This window comes from Lactuca saligna, chromosome 7 (assembly GCF_052625555.1).
Source record: "Lactuca saligna cultivar CGN05327 chromosome 7, ASM5262555v1, whole genome shotgun sequence".
Taxonomy (NCBI): domain Eukaryota; kingdom Viridiplantae; phylum Streptophyta; class Magnoliopsida; order Asterales; family Asteraceae; genus Lactuca; species Lactuca saligna.
The window spans coordinates 50,813,273-50,835,275 of record NC_136423.1 but is presented as its reverse complement, the minus strand read 5'-3'; the positions used below and the strand labels follow the sequence as shown (position 1 = coordinate 50,835,275).

The following is a 22,003-nucleotide window of genomic DNA, read 5'->3' as shown; positions in this document are numbered from 1 at the left end:
AAGTGCAACTGATGCGTGAAAATAGCTACACCTAATTTTATATTTATAACCTAACTAACTTAACTAAGTAAATTACACCTAGGCAGTGTACCTAGTCAAATTATTGAATAGTTTGGGTAAGTCGGGTGTCGATTGCAGGGAACGGTTTTGACTAATTAATTTATCTACTACTAAATTAACCTAATTATTAACAACGAAATGGAATTTATCTAATTTTGAAAGTTTAGATGAACTTAATGTTTTAACACAAATTCAATCAATTACTAAAAGTACTCTTGTTTCGTTCGAATCCACTTCTTCTTTCTGGTTAGCTAACAATTATGGATTATCAAAGTTGGTTATCTAATATATATTATATTAGTAGTTTAGGTCTAAAATTACCAATAATTAACTCATTCATGTAAAAGTATGCATGATCACACAATCAAACATAGAATTAGTTGTGATTATGAATAAGTTATCTAAGATTTATTAGGCAAACATATTTATGGTCATAACATATGCTCTCTAACACAGCTAAATTTAATTACTTCAATTACATTCCTGAGATTTGGTCGATCCTAGCTCTAGCAATTTAATGTTCACTAAATCACTAGGTGTCAAGTTCATGTAAGTTAATTATCACTAAGCTACACAGAACATGTATTCACGTAACTAAAGAATCAAATATTAGCACGCTAGGAATTAACAATCAAACACAATCTTAATAGCAGCTAATCAAATCCATAATAAATTAGCTAGACCATAAGTCAAAGTTTCATCTAGCTAAATTGGAGTAACTAAATTCAGCTACTCGTACTCAAAATCAAACTAAAACAAATCAAAGTAATAAACATGATTAAAGTATCAAACGAAAGAACAAATTATGAACTCTCTTCTCCTTTTGTGTTGAAAACCTATTCCAGACCTTCTTCTCCTCTGAATATCATCTCCTGGAACCCTCTAAGTAGCCAAAAAGTCCTTTAAGTCATAATGGACAAGGGTTTATATAATTTCCGATTTTTCCAATCTCACGTCGTGACACAATAAGCCTCGCGTTGTGAGTGCGAGATTAACGTATTCCACAATGACTCTTCTTTCATTCGGTGCATATATTCGAGAATACTCCACTCACATCGCGAGTCTTCAATTATACACGTTGTGAGTACCTGTTTTGATGAGTTTTTTTTATTATTCTTTCCTTCAAGCCCCTAAAGTTCCATGTTTTGTCAACTTTAGTTCCTCTCTTCAAAAATGCTTTTATTTGGCTGCAAAATATAATTTAAGCTCATAAGTACCAATATTCTATGAAAATAACCAAATTATTAGTAAAAATTTAAATAAATATTTCCTAAAAATATGTGTAAATATGGCAATATCAGCAACCTTTTTGACCTCCTGATCTCTAATCAACGGATTTGAACCACTTAGTTGGTAACTATGATTGCACTGTAACTTGCCTTTTCACTCTCCACTACCTCTACATCTTACCCTCTCTCACATGTGTCTCAAACTCAATCCCCCTCATCCTGACATTGGATTGTTGCTTAGCCGATGTACAGTACTGGGAGCTCGACATGAATTATTTAATATCCCTCTTGACCATACTCAAGTATCTAGTCATCCGAATCAGCTTCGAGGAAGCATACTCTGGGCAGAATATGGATCTCTTATGGAATATCATGGTGATCTCGTTCACCGACTCTTTCATCTGGCGGAGCGATAGGTACTTCTAAGTCATCCTCTCTCTCTCTCTCTCTCTCTCTCTCTCTCTCCCCCACCAATAGAACATAATCAATGCGAAACATCTCAGAAAAATGCTCCCAAGTCACTACGGCCCGCTCTGCACGAGAATAGCCCTGAGTCACAAACTTCCACCAGTCCTTCTCTCCCATGCAAAGAATGTTCAACGAAAATCAAATCTTTAGATCCTCAGGATGTGAACATGTAAGGAAACATACCTTGACATAATAAATCTATCTCATAGCAACAATTAGGTTCTTCACCCTATCAAAATTTGAGGGTTCAGTTTGTTGAATTCTCGGTACTGCATCGAATGACTCCTATGTGGTCTCGCAGTGGCAATGATTATGGTGGCTCCGTCAGTAGCAACCTTCGTGACGGTGGTGTAGCACTCGCTAAACATCTCAATCGGCATGGTCTTAATAGACCCAAACATCTCTGGGATCGCCTCACTTATCATTGTGGCCACCTCATCAACAATGATCCTACAGATCTCATCATCACTGGTACTCGATCTCTCTAGATCGCAAGAGTCAAAACCTCAGGTAATCACATCCATACTGAAACATGCAAGGAAAAATGTCAAAATCAGGTCATAGCATACAAATACACTATACACACATCTACTAGAGCCTTAGTAGTCTCAGGATATTTCCTATATCTCGTACGGATCCTATGCTTTCAGTAGTACGGGTCCACACTACCTTCTAAACCTATCAGTATTTAAATCAGAATTTCTCCCAAGGATCCAAGTCACTAAGCTATCTTACATTAAGTTTATCAACACACACATATTTATGCTTCAAGGAGCCACATATAAGTCCTAGGTACTCATCTTAAGTTTGTCCTCGACTACCTTTCCGCACCACTCGAAGTCTCCACTAATCGAACAAATTCGTCTACGTATACCAATCAGACATAATCCATGATCTAATAGACGGTCGAATAAATGATTCCATCCTAAGTACTCCATAACCAAACAAGGAACATGAAACAAGGCAAAGCCAAGAATTCTAGGGCTATAAAATCCTAATTATGTACAACAATATTGTACACATATATCCTTTCAACTAACATGCTTCTCGAACAGCTCGTCTAACAAAAACTCAAATATAACATATAAAACATGTATGGATATTTTGGGAAAACACGTTTCTTGAGCTCTGACTGACTATAGACATCACATCTCCTCTTTCCTTATTTAATAATTATCCTTTTACAAAAAAGTTTATGAAAACTCTTAAATCCATAGTTTGATTCTAGAATCACACAAGTGTTCATCTAAATACATCATACCAACATACTGATACCAACTTGTAGCATTCCATTTTCACAACAAAAATTTTTATTTGTAATCTAGGTGAAAACATTGTTTCCATAAAACCAAGTCAAGAAATGAAAATGAGTATCAAATAAAATCATCTAAAAAATTAGAGTATCATAATAATGCAAAATCACAAAATTTACCGATATGTGTGTACAGTTACGCCTTCGCCTTCCCACGACCATTTACAGTACCATAAACACATTTAAAGTCACAACTGTAACCATGAAGATTAGTGAGTTCCCCAAAATATCACATACATACATACATCATATTAAACAACTATGGGTTATCAACAACCCAGATACTATAAGTAGTCTTGAGGACTATCAACAATGCTATGGGTTATCAGCAACCCTATAGATAATCAATAGTCCGGGAGTTATCAGCAACTTAGTAAATACACATAAAAACAATAAAAAAGACTGAGCTAGTCTAACATGCACACTACTTCATTTGAAATATAGTGAGAAGGCTTGCCTTGTAAATAGCAAACTAACACACAACTCTCTGACAATGAAGACTGGTACTATGAATCACCTAATCATCAATATAGAAGTACCCGCTCAGTCTACACCCTAAAGCCCTCAAGTTGACTAAAAGTTAACTTGGTCAAAAAGTTAACGCTTAAAGTTAGCCCTAGCTGACCTCCATGTTATCGCTACCCATAAGCAACATGATGACAGCTACACGATAAAACATTAATACAGACACCAGCCTCCACATTGTGGCAAGCACACTGCTACGTTGTGTGAGCTAGGCTCTTACAACATAATGGATTGATCTCTTAAACCTTAACCCTATGAGCTACAAATCTTATATCTGAACCTTCGAAAGGTCATGATGGATACATTTTCTACCGTTATCCGTTAAAACATTCCACTAAGCTAAAATCTCAAATCATAAGCTCTTAATGGTTGCACTAATTACATGTACATTAAACTAAGTCATGAACGTCCTTTTTCTAACCACCATGGTCCAAAAGTCGAATAAGGCATACAAAGGATCTGGAGTTCACTAAAACTGCAAGAAATGACCTAGAACTATATCTATAGATCTAATAAGAAAGGTGAAGATTTATAACTCTAGAAAACGAGAAATGTGATGAAGATGAAATATCTATTCAGGAACCAAGCACACAGGCATAAAAATGGACTCTTTATTCCTTAAAAATTCACAAAAGTTGCTTCACATACTCAAAACACACATATGGAGGCTAGGGTTTGATCTCAAAGGGAGGAGGTTGCCAAGGGAGACAACCCTAAGAGTTTTTCACAAAAGTAGCCACCATGTCGTGGCATTTCATGACTCTGCATTCCTCGAACAAACTATGAAACATTGTGGGGCCTCAGTCTGAACGTCGTCCCCAGTCCCAAAAAAAAATCTAATGTTATATTAGAATAAACTAAACTTGGAAATATGTATTACCTGAAATTGGATGCTAAAACTTCTTCATACAAAGTCAGATTTAGGAGCTCTTTATATGCACAATTTCATAATTACAATTACTACGACTTTCATTTAGATCAATTAGACTAAGAAGCAACCTTTCCCTAATTCATCTTTTATGACCCACTTTATTTTATAGGGTTGAACGTGAAACATCGACAAAATCATAACTTCTTCACACGAAGTCAAATTTACGCATTCTATATACACACAAAACTGTCATTGAGACTACTATGATGTTTTTTAAGATTATTTATCCTAAATAAACTTTTATTTCTAAATGTTTATTTAACGTAATTCATTAAATCTGTAATAATGTTTTATATAAATTTTATAAGCCCATAATATTTTCCATAAAAAATGTACGCAGTATATATAAATATCAGCTATATAACTCCAATCACATAGAAAGGACTCTTAATTATTTACGATTATTCTATTCAAGGATTTAATTATTTGATAAAATGTATATTTTTAATTTATACTCCTTAAAATTTCCATCCCGAATTTGCAGGTGTTACAGCTACCTCCCACTTAGGATGATTATGTCGCGTAATCATATAACATCAAAACAACTCTGAGTAATGGTTCCAACGTCGCCTTTCAGTCCTGTAGTAAGAAGTTGCCTCGGTATTATTTATGCACAATACTATCTCAACCAAGGCCATCATGTTATACAAAAAATAATGTTTTAGGTTCCTTAATGACAACTTAATAGCATGCTGACCTAATTCCATAACATTCACTTTATTGATTTAAGAGACCTTGTTACGTCAAATTCCTCACATGACTATTTTTCCTTATCAAAAAAATGAGAAACTTCATGGACTTGACTGTTTTGTGCCCCTTTCGGGTTTCGACATTGTAGGACTACAACAGTTTTAATATTATCAATAACATAAGTATTTTCAAGATAGTCAAAGAATAAATTTGAATCACATTTTTAATTATTCATGTAACACATCTATGAAAACATTCTCTATAGACCAATTATCTACATATGTGATACTTAGAAATGTATACTCTTATCTCATTGTCTTATTATAACCCACAACATATCATGTTTCTTCACACTACTGGGGCACTTGATGATAAGATCTAAGGTAAGATCATCTCATTTACCTATTAGCACACGTAAAGATCTCAATTTCCCTCATGATATTTGATGTCGTTTTCTTACTTTCCAATAGAACATCCATTCTATTATCTACATAAGAACAATCGAAGTAAATAATTCTTATCCTACCTTCTTGTGCTGCAACCCTCCTAGATCTAGAGTTCAAATCTGAATTCGAGTTACCTTTCACCCTTTTCCTTAAGGGTTGATTCTCCCTTACTCGGGTTTGAACTCTTATCTACAACTACTCTCAACCGATCAATACATAATTGGCTTGCCTTGGCTTATGTGATTCGTAGCTCCTTTTCTTACTGGAAGAAACTCCTGATTGTTATATTAATAAATTTAACACCACTAATGTAGTGTCATTATTTATATTTACGATGAGTGACCTTATTACGTAACATGACTACCATCTAATGAAGATCATGAGAAGCACGAAGTCTTCAACTAACGTACATGTGTGCCATAATGTACAACCTTATAATTTGATGAACCAAATATTCTATATGCTATTTGCCAACGAAAATGTCATGATCAACATCAATGTCAGTGTGTCAAGTGTATCAGCATCAGAGTATAGATCGTAGTTCCGTGTAAGTTTTGTATATTAAGTAATGATATAGATAAGCATAAAATAGATAGTAGATCCGATATCTTTGTTATGAAGGTCGATTCTTAGTATAGATTTAATACAATGTTGGAACCTAAAATTGAACCTCTAGCAATGTCTAACTCTTGAATATCTAAAGTTAGTCTTGAGTCCAAAATGAGTGGTGGTACGAGATGGAGTCAGATTCCAAAGTGGAGCAAGTTCTGAAATGAAGAAATGATCCGAGATCTTTCTATGCATTAGTTATTCTTTTCTTTTTATATGATGTAACATTTCATAGGACCAACTCTATTTTGTTTATTTGGATAATAAAAATGTAGAAGTAGTGTGATTATCCAGTCCTTTGTATGTTGATCGGTTTGTACGTTTGCCTCCATGACTATTTAAGGAGTTATTTAATGAGAAGAATAGTGTGGATTGTCCTTCCAAAGAAAGCATATTCTCGTATTAACTCTCTTTCACCTTTCTCTCATATCAAACTCTTATAAAAAATTATTCTTGTTCATTTATTGTATTTACCTTGATTATACTCATATTTATTTATTTATTACTTGAATACTTTGTTGAATTCTCACTTCAGTCTCGACTGCTTTCACCAGACTCGACTTGTCACACCCCAAAACCGAAACGACGGAAACTTTCTGGGGCGGAGGACGTCATGTGCAGTATCACAACAAAGAATAATAGTAAACAAGCAACAACATCATCCATTTCATTAATAGTATAACTCAATACAACTGTGTTCTTTGTATAGTTTATAAGACACCAAAATGAATAATCAAAATAAAGACGAGCCTGAAAGTGCTTCGTCTTCTCAAAATCTGCAATCGGTACCTGTCTACTGATGACATGAGAATACAAGCTATTCTAAAAGAGTTTATCAACTTTAAAGTTGGTGAGTTCATAAGTATTTAGTGTTATTTATTTGCATAAGTTTGAAGCAAATGATTTTAATAGTGCAGTGAAAATGTTTGTAAAAGTAGTAAATGTTTGTAGGTGTTTGTACTTCCTACAAAATCCTATATTTTCAGCTGAAATGTAGCCCTCTACCAAGACCCGTCTGTTTTGTATGTTTGTTCTTTGTAAAAGTATTAGTTTTCCCCGTTATAACTATCATTATCAAAATATAGTTTAGATTATCGTTTACGTGTGAATATCACAAGGTAAATGCAATAGGGAAAATAATGTAGTACTGTAGTATTGTATATAGTAACTACTATTGTAATAACTACCTTACAACAGTTATTAATTAAGGTAAAATGTGATATGTTGTAACCATACTAATTGACTAGTAGAAACACAACGCTGAAATACGTCGAACAGTAATGACATTAATCACCCATAGACCTGTAGGTCCTACTGTAGCTAGCAGTAAGGTGTAAGATGGTCAATCTAGTATAGATCTATACACCAATTCACGCTCTCCCTCCAAGAGAATTTGGTTACAAAACGAGACACAGCAGTGATGTCATGCCACGAAGTAGTGGTTCACGTTTATGTTATTGTTATTGTGTATGTATAGTATGCCCTGTCTGTATAGTGTAGTATGTTTTCTCTGTATAGTGTATAGTATGTTCTCTTAGTTTCTCATCATAGTATATTCGTTCTGTTTCTCATGATAGTCATTTTGTATCAACTCATGTATGAACTGAATCATGTATGTTTCATTGTACTAGGAATAGTGAATAGTAATCTCCTAAACTATACCCATTATAGTTTACTAGTAATGTTATTCAAATGACTGAGTACGTTTATACACCTTTGCTACCCAAAGGTGTTGTAACTGAGGTAAAATCTTTTGTATATATACATATATACATAATATATAACTAAGGATTAAACGACACTCAGACAAACAACAGGGTACTCTAAGTCCACAACCAAACAATGAACATGAAATAAAGTGAGTTATCAGTCCTAAGTCCTCCCAACCTTATTTATATAACTATATATGCAAAAACATGGGTTTAACATTATATAAGTTTTAAAAGAGTTTTAAGGAAACGTTTGTCATATAAAAACAAGTTTAATAAAGAGTTTAGTATGTAAAAGAGTTTGATAAACATTTTGAAGTACTTGAAATCCATATGTTTGATAACAGTTTCAAAGTAATAGAAAATCTATCTGTTTGTTCTAGTTATTAATCACATGTGATTGATATAATAACTACAATGTTTTCAAATTGTATCCCCCCCCCCATAAAAGTATTTAAAATCGTTTAAAAGGTAGATTAAGGGTTATGAACTCACTTGTTGTGAGTGGTTTGGATGAACGAGTGGTATAGGGTGCTAGGTGTCAAGTGAAGACTTAAGCACAACGAATCCTAATAAGCATATACTGACACATATATGTATATAATTAGTGTTAATAGAACTAATTGTTAAAGGAAAACACATTCGGACTTAGAAAACACCTATATTGAAGTGTTAGAATGGCCAAAGGTTGCATAAAATAGGTGTACGGCCACACAAGTGTGTGTACGACCACAAGGTGTACGGCCACCTGGGTGTATAGGGAGTGTACGACCGTACAATCCATGGAGAAATGGTCAAAAGTCGTTTTTCAAGGCTATATCTTGCATCCTATAAGTGTCCTTGACCTTCTGCTTGCATAGAATAAACGTTTGAGGCCAATAACCACCAAACAAAGGGCTATATAGCCACATGGGGTGTGTACGGCCGTACACTCCATGATGAACATGATTTGGACGATTTCTAATGGCATAACTAGTAAGTACCAAGCCTAGGAATGGGTACTTACGATATAGAAGCGTTTAGGGGTGTTTGGGGTCCAAGAACTTAGTAGGTGTTCTTGGTGAAACTGAAGAACAATTGGAGATCTATCAAAATGAAGTGATTCCATGGAGGATATCAATGATCTATAGAAGATGGTGTAAGGAATCAACATTACATGGAATGAAACACTTAAAAACATTAAGAACTTGACAAAAAATCATATGATAGTTGTGAGAAATGAGTTATTGGCTTATGGGGGTGAAACGGATTGAATGAAGTCCAAGTCCCACCTTTATAGCCCAGAGTGTATGGCCAGAGGAGGGTGTACAGCTGTACACTCCTCAAGTTGGAGTGTTTGGCGATTTGTGAAGTGTGAACTTGTGGAACTCATTTTTAAACCGTAACTTTGAAGTTACAAGGATTAGAACACTCAAATTGACTCTAAACAGTGCTAGAATATGGCAAAAACGAGTCTGAACTTGTTTGATTTGAATGGTTGTACAAGATAGAAATTTCGGGTTGTCACATGACTAGAACATATAATTAAAAGCATACATTGATCTTAAGCATTAACTCAAGGTTTGAGTTTTCATACATTGTCCCTATGCATCATATCTTTGTTCTCACAATTGGTATCAGAGCTTGAGTGGTTGTCCTTTGAATCCAAAAGAACATATTATAGTTGATTCAAAATTACATTGGTATTTCGATCATCTCTATGGTCAGGATAAAAGTTCTTCTATATACTACTTCTGCTCCTATATTGAAGATTCAATGGCTGCTTCTAATTTTCAACAAATGTATTCAATGCAAATAGAAAATAGCATGGGTTGCCCTTCTCGTGCCCCAGTAATAGTTGTTGAAGAGTATGATCACTGGGTTGTCAACGAGTTTTATATTTTCACCACTACTCCTAGTGAATCTGTTTCCTTAGCCTCAAACAGATACTAAATCATTGTCAAAAACATGACAGCTCATGGGATAGTCTAAACTGCACTAGAATACAACCTCAAGTTCATTAACAGTCTTGGAAAGGGATGGGAAATGTGAAATCCTGTCTTCAGAGTAATAGATCTCTGAAGAAGCTAAAGCTCTACCAACATTTTGACGAGCTTCAAGGTCATGAATCAAATGTTGCACAAACACTAAGAGGACTCTCAGGAGCTCCTTTATCACTTGTTAGTTCCTATGAACCCCAAGTTCCAAACCTCTCAGTCTTGGGCCTTTTCAAAGGCATCACTCCATCCATCCCACCTATTTAACCCTCTTCTCCAACCTTACCTTCTCATGCTTTCTCAAACTATCAGTTTGATGGAGATCTTGATCCTGAAGCAGTAGACTCTGAACTACGTTTTCAACAAGAATTCACCTTGCTCTCCATAAAATACCCGATAGAAGTGTCATTCAATAGGTAAAAGCTATGATTTCTGATAATAATTTTGATTTATCTCTTTGTGAACCATATCTAACCAAGATCCAATTAGATATAAACATCATTTACAAAGGCTATGAGTCTCCTACAAAATTCAGTGAAAAGATGGAGAGTGGATTGAGTCGTCTTATTACTTTGTGTGGATAAGAAGCTTAAAATAGAGTTTTTAGAGCATGAGCTTGTAATCTTAAACGATGAATGTATCATTCTTAAAGACAAATGTTAAGTCACTTATTCCGAAAGAAATCTTTTAATTTTATGATAATAAATATATGAATGCCAAAATAGATGTCTCGCATAATTCCATAGAAATTCTTGCAGCAAATGAACGGACGACTCATAAATTTCGTCATCTCTGGTCTAAAGCACCTAGTCTTGGAAGCAAGTTTTTGAAACCAATTGCTCTTCCATTGAAGGAGTTATAGAATCTAAGTTTTATGTTACATATTCTGTAACATACACGTTCAGTTATCATTTTTATTAGTTTAAAAGCGAATATTAATATATAATATATAATGTTGTTCATTGTGTTCTAACAAGAAAGTTTTTAAGAGAATTAAAGTAAAACTAGGTTTAAAATCATTCAGAAAGTGATGGGAAGTCTTATGAGATTCCGATCAAAAAGTCAAATATTGAAATTAATGAAAATGTAAAATTTAAGATGGAAATAAGTAAAAATAATTTTACTAAAAGTTGTAAATTATCCCGTTAGAAACATTTAGGCAAAAACCTCACTGAAATCCGAGTTATAACGAAGAAGTTATGACTTATTGAAGTTTCACGACAGAACCGACACGACACCATATGACGTAAAAAGTGAGTTTTCGATAAACTACTTTTTAGCCTTAATGATCTAAATGAAAGGCGAAATATTTGTTAAAATGAGAACTTTCATAAATAGAACGTCCAAATCTAACTTCGGATGAGGAACTTATGATTTTTCTAAAATTTGGCATAATAGTGTATAACTCGAAATTTGAATTATAAATCGAGCAAGTTTTAGCTGATACAACCTAAACAAGGATCGAGGATCTCATCAATAGTAGTTCTACGGTAAAAATGCAGACGAAAATAGACATCTAATGAAAAATTTATGAATTTTTAACGGACTTTTCCTGTAGCAGCCTGTTAAAAATATAATATTAAAAATAAATTCAAAATTATCCGACGGTGTCTAAACGAAAGTTGTATAATATAATTTCACCTACATGTGGATATAAAGAACATTAAAAACGGAGCTCGTATACAAAAGATATAAAATTTTGAAGTTTTAGGCACAAACTTTGAGGTTGGAAGAACGCCTAGCGTACCAAGCAATATGCTTAGCGTATAGATTAATACGCCAAACGTACTCGCGTACGTTATCCAGAGTCATTCACCCCCTACTCCTTCGCGTGATGGACTCGTGTCATACCCTTGACGCGTCTGAACTGATCCTTTCGTACGTCCAGCGTAGAGTCACTCAATGTTATATGCCCCGTGTACACCAAATTACGCCCAACGTAATGCTGAGTATCGGGCACTATAAATAGAAGGTGAGCATCTGTGGATTTATGTTACAAATTTTGTTCTCTTTAACCCTCTAGTCAACCTCAAATTACCCTAACACCCCCCCCCGGTAGGCTAGTAAGCATCCCCGACACCCGAATCAAGTCCCGACGCACGGAACACCTGAGAAAATAATCTTTTCAACTTGAAAATCTGCCCGCAAAGTTTGGTTTTCAAAAAAAAATCCTCGGTTTCATCACAAAAAGTCATTTTTAGAGACGAAGTGCTGCCCAAAATTATCATTTTATCAATCGAATATTTCACAGTGAGTTCAATATAGGGACAATTGTATGTAATGTGTTATATGTGCAATGTGCTTTCCCATGTTATTATGATAATGGAGCTATACCTTTGACCATGAAGTGAATGACTAAGCATCACTTTGGTATGGGTATCAAGCCTTTGAGCTGGAAGTGAATAACTAAGCATCACTTTGGTATTAGAAGAATGCTAGGTAGGGCAGAAAGCCTGTATATTCTAGCATAATGATAATTCAAAATTATATTTTCTATGCCACTTGGGCTAAAGTTTTATTGATATATATATATATATATATCAAGTTGAAATTTTTATGTCTCATTGATTGTAAATCTTTGAATCGATTTATTGGTTGATTTGGAAAGCCTGTCATATGATAAGTCATCTACCTTTGTTGTTCTTTGTCCCTCTTTGCTTTTGTCATATATATATATATATATATATATATATATATATATATATATATATATATATATATATATGTATATATATATATATATATATGTATATATATATATATATGTGTATATATATATATATATATATATATATATGGCATAGCGTTATATTGTAACTATTATTAAACTCACTAAGCGTCACCTGTTTATCCCTCTCAATGTTTAAACTAATGCAGGTTATAAGCATCCAATATAGTCATGTACTGGTAGAAGATATAGATTAGTTAATATTATTGCTTTTGTACTTAGAGTATAAATTCCTGAGAAATTATGTAATATATAAAACTTTGTAAAAATTGTTAATAGTTGGTTAGTATCCAGTATTTTCTAAATATCCAGACTTCTTTAAATTATATTAGGAATATGCATTAAGAATGTTTGGAGTAATATTATTGTAAAGGTATTAAAGAAGTAGGGGTTCTCTCATTCATGCTATCATAGCAATAGTTTAAGTGAACTAAATTCTACGGATTGGTATTTAGACTTAAACTATTAGAAATTCGATATATAAACGGATTCATTGTAAGAATCTGGATACAAACCATAAGAAAGACTTAATTGAAGTATTAGGTAATAATATATCCTAATATTATAAAATACTATATTACTCCGAAATTTCAAAGTAATTGCTGAATAGGTGAGTAGCCGTACACCAGATGTGGGTGGAGAACCTCATCTTGATGAAGTAAATACTCCAGTATCCCTTCGTGAGGAGGGACTCTTGGATAAACTAACTAGTGTTATTCAGTAGACTATCGAAGAACACAAGAAGAATAATGATAAAGGCCAAGAGAAAGCCATCATATAATCTTCACAAGGGGAGGAGAAACGTCCCTCATTCAAAATTTCAAGAGTAATGGTGCTACGGAGTTTTCAGGTGTTCTTAATCCCATTGTTGTTCTTACATGGATCCAAAACACAGAAAAACTATTTCGTATCTCTCACGTGGTTAATGAAGAAACGACCAATTATGCCTCTGCAACACTCATCGGAGAAGCCTTGGTTTGGTGGGAAGAAACATTCGAAGGTCTCAACAAGTATGACTAAGAGAATTTATCTTAGGAAATGTTAAAAAATCCCTTTCTAGGAAAGTACTGTCCTGTAGACATGAGGAGAAGATTGGAGAAAGAATTCCTTGAACTTAAACAGGGAGGAATGACTGGGAATGATTATGAAACTTAATTCAATTAGAAATCACGATTTGCTGCAAAATAGATCCCAACCAAAGACGATAAAATTCAATTATTCATGGAAGGACTACAATATGAAATCCACAATTTCGTGGTTAATTAGGATTTCTATCATTTGATAAAGTTGTTATGTATGCCCGCAAGTGTGAGCATGACTTAGAAATAGAAGGTGCCACTCTTTCTATTCTGAAGCATCCATGTATTGATCAAACTGTTCCTGTTTCCTCTATTCCACCAGCTCAATTTATTCGATCTGAACCTAGCAAACAAGTGCAATCTCATAATACCTCTCATGGCCGCGGTAGGTCATAATCTTTTTCTGTTCAGTCGTCATCGTGTCGAAAATATAGAAAGAATCATCACGGAAAATGCAAATTAGAAAAAGGATCAGTGGTCTATTATGGATGTGGAGAAATAGGCCACATGAAGTCCGTTTTCTCGATAAAGAATGTTACATGCTTTTCTTTGTGGTGTTACTGGCCACATGAAGCGTTTCTTCCTAACTCGTACTAGTCAAATAATGGGGAGTCAAGCTTTCATCCAACAAACAAAGGGTACTCCAACTAAAAAGGAGGAGGTGCCAAAAGCCAAAGGTCGTGCATTCCAAATTACCACAAAGGAGGCGAATGTTGTGACCGGTACATGTCTGGTGAACTCTAGACCTTCTCATATCTTATTTGATTCTGGTGCTTCAAATTATTTTTTGTGTCATGAATTTGCACATTCCTCTCAAATTTCTTGCTATGCACATGCGCAACAATTTCATGTAGATACTACAGGAAGTATATCATTACTTGCTGATAAACTCTATAGTGATTTTTTCATAGAAATTGAAGGTTATAATTTTCATGCTAACCTGATTCCTATCACCTTGCCCAACTTTTATATTATTCTCGGCATGGATTGGTTGTCAAAGAACCGTGTAGAACTCTTGTGCTATGATAAGATAGTATGCATTCCTATTGAAGGGGAGAATCCTATTTATGTTTACGGTGAACAAAGACTTAAAATCTTTAAAATAATCTCTTTCCTAAAAGCTTGTAAATTCATATCAAATAGGTATTCTACTTATCTAGCCTATACAATTGATATCTCAAAAGAAAGGAAGAAAACTATAAATGATATTCCTATTGCTAATGAATACCCTAATGTTTTCCCTGATGAATTGACTAGACTACCTCCAGATACGCAAGTAGAATTCCGAATTGATCTTATACTTGGTTCTAATCTAATTGAAAAGACTCTTTATAGTATTGTTCCAGGTGAGATGAAGGAAATGATGATCCAACTGCAGGAAATACTTGACAAAGGCTTTATTAGACCGAGTTCATCTCCTTGGGGTGCTCCGGTATTATTTTCCAAGTAGAAAGATGGATCGATGCGAATCTGTATTGATTATCGTGAGTTAAATAAGGTAACTATTAAGAACAAGTATCCACTACCTCGCATAGATAACTTGTTTGATCAAATTCTATAACACCGTAAAAATTAAAATAAATTTTCACATTTTCAAAACACATTTTCTAATAAAATCTCATTATATCGTATCATTGTTCACAAATCATTTCCCAAGATCAAATCATAATAAACTCCGCGGGTGTGTGTACAGATCATGCCGATGCCTTCCCACGATCATCACTGGTACCTGAAACACATAACACATAACACTGTAAGCATAAAGCTTATTGAATTCACCAAAATACCACACATAACACATACTAGCCACTCTGGGCTATAACTATGTGGGCCCTTGGGCCCTAACTCCGTGGACGCTCTGGTCCTAGCTTTGTGAACCTTACGATTCTAACTCTGATACACTCTGATATACACACGGCATAAATCACAAAAAGCCCCAAAGAAGCCCATTTATGAAATTTTACAGTCGTAGCCCTTTTTAAGATCACAAATACCATAGAGATTCATATATATCAAAATGGACCCTTTTTGGTCCCTTAAAACCGTGAGTTTACAAAAAAAAAATACCTTAATTTTGGTTATTTTGTCATTTTGGCCCTGTTATGCAAATTTATTAGTTTTAAGTAACTTTGATCTATTTTAAAACCTTTTCTTTGTATAAAAAGTTGAAATAAGTGTTATGTTCTAGAAATATCATCACATTTTAGTATATCTTCAAGTTCATGGAGTTTAGAACACATAATCACACATATATCATGAAAAACATACAAAATCATGCATACACACATAGATCTACACAAAACATCTTGTATTCTCCCCCAAAACATAGTAAAACCAAAAATAGGGGTATGAACTCACTTTGCTTTGTAGGCTTTGGTTTTTGATGAAGAAATGGAAAGATCTGTGCCCTTAGCAAGCTTTCTTGAGTAGATTTCGAACCTAAGGTGGATCTAGAGCATGGATCATGAAACTATGTGGGTTAAGAAGAGATTTCTAGAGTGACTTGAATCAAAAGTTGTAGACTATCACTATGGATTACCAAGGATGTATTAGCTTTGATGGAGAGTCCATGATGTACCCTTAAAACTCACGAGAATTTAGAGGATGAAGGAGCGGATTTCTTGAGCTAGAGAGTGTTTGAAGTAACTAGAATTGAGAGTGAAGGTGGTGGTGGGAGTCCTCGACCGTGAATAAGGAGAGAGGAGAGAGAGTGATGAGACTTCCCTAGATGTATGAGATTTCATAGTTGTATGGTGGGTATTGTGCATGGATATTCACGATGCAAAAGGTGAGGTGTCCTCCCTATAATTTTCCTCATTTTTTTTAAGTATGGGCCGTGAATGAGGAGGGATGGGGTTTACGACCCAAATACATTAAAGAGATGGGTTTATGGCCCATCATTGATAAAAAGGGTGGTTCACTATCCATTGGGTCCTCCTTATATGGGTTTACGAACCAAAATGATGAAGGATAGGGGTTTACAGCTCAATAGGGCTTATGAACCCATTTACGGCCAATTAAGGCCCATGATGACAAGATGAGACAGTTTAGGCCCAATAAGGTCCATGAGAAGTCTTATGACCAAAAATGCTATTATTTCAGATATATGGGTGTATTTAAGGTCCAAATAAGGTTCCTCGACCCAAAATAGTCAAATTGAGAACTTACTAGCCCATTAGGCCCAACATGAGGATCCTGGTCCTTTCTAAGTTTGAACTGGGGTATTAGGGTTTCAAACCCATAGTTGAGTATATGAGATGTATTAAGTTAGGTTTGGACTTCACTCAGGAGTTTTGATTCATTTGTATGTTTTTGATCGAGCGTAGAATATGATTTCCACTTAGATTATAAGTCTTAAAAGAGTTGATGGTTACATGAAAGTAGAATTTCCTAGCTAAAAATGCTAGTTTTATCATCATCCCCCCCCCCCCTGTTAGAGGGAATTTCATACCAAAATTCTTTTTTAAAGGTAGGATCATGAATGAGAGAATAAGTGAGGGTACTTCTACTTCATCTAGTCCTCGCGTTCCCATGTGAATTTCGGTCCACGCTTAGCGTTCCATCAAACCTTGACAATTGGAATACGACTCTGCTTCGTAAGCTTCACTTCCTTGTCCATTATCTCGACCGGTTCCTCAACGAACATGAGATTCTTGTTTATCTCGATCTCTCCAAGAGGAATCATAAGGGTTTCATATGTTAAGCACTTTTTCAAATTCGAGACGTGGAATATGGGGTGTATGTTGCTGAGCTCCGCAGGTAGCTGCATTTTGTATGCCACTGGACCAACTCGGGTAACAATCTCGAACGACCCGATGTATCGCCGATTTAGTTTTCCCTGTCTCCTAAAACAGATAATCCCTTTCTAGGGAGAGACCGTTAATGGTACCCGATCTCCGACTTGGAATTCCATAGGCTTTCATCGTTGGTCAACATAACTCTTTTGTCATTCCCTTTATGCTTTGAGTCGGGCTTTTATTTGGATTATCTTCTCTATTGTTTCTCGAATGATTTTTGGCCTTGTGAGAGTACAGCTTGGTGATTGCCCAATCACTTGGATTATCCATAGGCTTTCATCGTTGGTCAACATAACTGTGATTCCGCTTGGCCTGATTGTCCAATCACTTGGAGGCACACCAATATCTTGGAATTCTAAGAAACAAGCTACTATTTCTCTCTCTTCCGCTGAGCTGAGTACAGATCAATGTGACGAGTGTGTACTGAGTTAGCCTCACTAACAAGGCTTTTCCATGAATTACAAATCTTGAATATTACTCCAATCCCTCTCAAATGTGACAACCAAGTAGCCATTCAGATAACTCGCAATCCAGTTTTTCACGAATGAACTAAGCACATCTAAATCGACTGTCATTATGTTTGAGAAAAGCTAGAAAATGGATTGATTACATAGTAACATGATTCCACCCATGATCAACATGCTGATGTGTTAACCAAACCATTAAATAGATCTCAACATGATCGAGCTATTACCAATATGGGGTTACAAACTTATCATACAGCTTGAAAGGGGGGGGGGGGGGGGGATATATTAATCTAATTGCTTAACTACCTGAGGGTATTTTTGTAATTTAATTATCTATGTTAGTTAGAGTGGTAGATAGATTTGTGCTTACATATTCAAGATATGTATATATGTAGATAGTCTTCTTCTTATTGATTAAGAAGATTGAATAAAAAATTCATTTTTCTCTCTCTCACTTCATCTCTCTACATTCTTGTGTTCTTGAACGTAACCGTGCGTGAAAAGGCAACGATGGTTAGCAATGTAGACGGCGACAAAGGGTTATTGATTTCCAGTAGAGAGTGTGATAGGGGAGACGGTTTCCTAAGGATCAGAGAAGGCCAGGAATGGATGGGCTTGATACCATGATTGCATATGTGGAACACCCGTTCACTAGAGTTGTGTACTATTAATTTCAATATATAGATACAAAAGATACAAAGAGGCCCCTATAATACATAAAAGAGAATAAAAAGAACAAATGTAATTTAACAAGTCAATTAAGAGTTAAATTGGGAGATGTCGATCCTACAAAATTTTTGTCAAATAGACACAGTTAATCAGACTTCGTAGACGACTAGAGAAACATAATTAAATTACAAACATACAAACAAACATTTCAATGAGTGAGTAAATTACAAAACAATAAAATGCATATGATTTGTGGATCAACTAACTACATATCTAACTTGAAGAGATTATCACACACTGAACATACTATTTAAGTTCGACATACACGTAAATTTTGAAATAACGTACCACATAATAATCTACCATTTAAGAACTCGTTCACAGTCATATACGCTACAAATCGACTGCAAGATCATTAGCAACAGCAGCACCAACATTGTAACAACTGTTAGAAATCTCCACGATTCGTATACATATATCTTCACCAACCTATACGCTTTCACCTTGAACCTCTGATTATAGTAGGCATTAATTCTAGCAACAGTGTCATCATAAACTTCATTTGAGGATTTATTCATCCCATTAAACAAGACGCCGACCTGAAAATCAGTCAAATTTCCTTTAATTATACCAGCACCTCGAAGCAAACGTGCGTCCTCAGTAGTGTCAATAATGCCACTCATGAAGTCAACATACCCTGCAACTACATGGCTTTCATACCCTGAAGAATTGCTGCTACTACCCATTTCATAAGCTACAAGGTTTCTCAATATAACTTCTGAGTTGCCGTTTAGAGTAACCACAGGGAGGTAAAGTGTGGCAGTCATATGATCAAAGCACGCTTTTAAGGTTTCTCCATTTGAAGGCTTGAATTTGATTCGGGCCATTTTGGATAGTTGTGAAACTGTAGGAATATCTATCTCTTCAACTAGTGGATTTGTGGTGGAAACTTCTTTTCTACCTGAATTGTGACCGAGTATATTCGAGATCATATTCCATGGTAAGGTGGTGATCAACCGAATTGGTTTTATAGAACTTAATACTTCACTTGCTAAGATATCTTTAGCATTTTCCAGCAACTGATCTTTATCGAGATCATGTTCTAACTTTATTGATGTGTGTCGCGATAATTCTACTTGAGCAGAAGCGGCCGGTGGTGGAGTCTGAAAATCTGTAAAGGGATTGAAATTGACAAACAAGGTATGAAAATCTTTAATTTATGATTTTAGGGTTGAATACGAAGATAAAACAACTAGTTTAATTTGTTTATTTGTTTGATCAGAGCATCCTAATTTCCGTTATTTTTATTACATCTGTTTGAGTTTCATTTTTCTCTTAGTAAGACCATCAAATTAGGAAAACCTTATCTGTATATATTTTAGCATTGTATTCGGTTAATTTAAACAAAATAATTAGTTATCAAGATCAAAATATTTAAGAACTTTGAATTAATAAGAAAATAAAAAAAATAATCTCTTATAATAAATGAAGGTTTTTTTGCCACATGTTCTCTTCTCATTCATTTGGATACATAACATTTTTTAGAATTTTTAAAATTTCTTTTTTCCACTTGTCGTATTATTGTATTTTTTATTTTATTAAATTAAAATTCCACATTTAATGTCTAAGGTGATATATATGTAAAGTATTTATTAGAAAGAATATATATATATATATATATATATATATATATATATATATATATATATATATATATATATATATATATATATATATATATATATATATATGGGTTTCACACCTAGTGAATTATTATAATAGAAATATTTTTTATCTTTTAAATTTAAACAAATAATTTAAATAAAAAAAACTAATAAACTTTAATTTTGAGAATTTTTAAATTAAAAGGTAAGTTGATTAAGTAATTGATATTCATTCGTGACTATATTTATTGAAATTATTATATTAAAATATTATATGAAAATTAAGAAAATAAAAAAAATGATAAAATAACATTTGATAAATTGAAATATACTTAAAAAAAAAAAAAAAAAAAAAAAAAAAAAAAAAAAAAAAAAAAAAAAAAAAAAAACCTTCAGGATTAGGATCTTGTATGCATGGTTATAATATGAAGAGATAAAAATAGCATGTTATAACAAATATATAATAGTTATTGATGCATGCTAAAAGTTCTAAACACGCTAATATAAAATTAGTTGGAAGAGATGACCTCTGTCACTGCTTTGACTTATAGTGATCATCATATGTAAAAGATCCAACAAGTGAAGAACTTTTGTTTCTTGGAAGACTTTCTCATATGATCGCAACTCAAACGGCGATTGAGACTCACAAAAGACCTGCATCATTGAGAACAGTTTAGCATCATCGTTCTTCGACAAGCCTATGGATTTCACGATTTCCTCCAAAACAATCATTGGTATTTGATTCTCGAGCATCATAACATCGCTAAAAATACTACCGTTATCAGCAAAGCTATTCAACCGTTTACTCAAAAGGTAAATCAGAAACATCCCATCAATGGCAAGCATCAAGGCTAAAGTGTCATCCTCCAAATCAAGGTACTTGTGGTAACAAGCTCGGATCTTTGGTCCCATTTTCTTGAGCTTGTTGACCACAAAACCAACTTGGTCAGACCTCCAGTAAGATTTGACCATTTCGATTTTGTATCGCTCCATATGATAGAGTTCGGGTCGTAAATAATGGTAAGGACCTAATGCTATCACTTGAGGAGCATAAGCTTCAGGATTTGTGACAGTTATGGAGTTGGGTACATGGCAAACAGCAATCGGTATTTTTTGGTCTAATTGTGTCTCGTTTTCAACGTTTTTTCGGGTTTGAACAACCCAGTTTTGTTCTGAGAAGGTGGAGCTGAACATGGTGTTGGAGGAGGAGGAAACGGCCATTGATGCTTAAACTTATGTAATTTGTGATGGTTTCTGCATGCAGGCAGTGCTACGATGAAGAATTAATATGTACTTCTGTTATATCATATGGTAGGCACACTGTCACTATAACTTATGTAGTTACTTTTATTGCCACGATTAAATGCATATTACAATATGTTACGTGTTTCAAATGTGAAAGTTCATGTCAGAACAAATAAAAATAGAGGTCAATTATTTAATATATTTATGTGTGTTAGATAATTTGATTAGAAATAACCAAGGGTGGGAATTATTTGGTCTGGAACCCAAAAATCCGAAAACCAAATCGAATCGAAATCGATTTCAGTCCGAACCATATCCAAATTTGGCTTTTGGTTTGGTTTGAGACCAAACCTAATTGTAAATTGGGCTTTTGGTTCGAGTTTCGGTCTCATGAAGTTT

At 34.4% G+C, this 22,003-nt stretch overlaps 1 protein-coding gene across 1 annotated transcript; it reads right to left on the bottom strand.

The window, feature by feature from the left end:
• Positions 1-18,862: 18,862 nt before the first annotated feature.
• Positions 18,863-21,637, bottom strand: LOC145005462 (putative UPF0481 protein At3g02645). Its single transcript, XM_078964547.1, has 2 exons — positions 20,887-21,637; positions 18,863-19,866 (listed from the first exon to the last, which is right to left on the bottom strand). The coding sequence occupies exons 1-2, from the start codon at positions 21,578-21,580 to the stop codon at positions 19,055-19,057; spliced, it is 1,506 nt and encodes a 501-aa protein (XP_078820673.1). The 5' UTR covers positions 21,581-21,637; the 3' UTR covers positions 18,863-19,054.
• Positions 21,638-22,003: the final 366 nt, after the last annotated feature.

What these genes read in the sequence shown, in the direction of transcription:
- LOC145005462 (XM_078964547.1), bottom strand. Translation starts at nt 21,580, where the DNA reads ATGGCCGTTTCCTCCTCCTCCAACACCATGTTCAGCTCCACCTTCTCA. An exon ending in AAGTCAAAGCAGTGACAGAG is followed by an intron (nt 19,867 to 20,886) that starts GTCATCTCTTCC and finishes ATCCCTTTACAG; the next exon opens with ATTTTCAGACTCCACCACCG.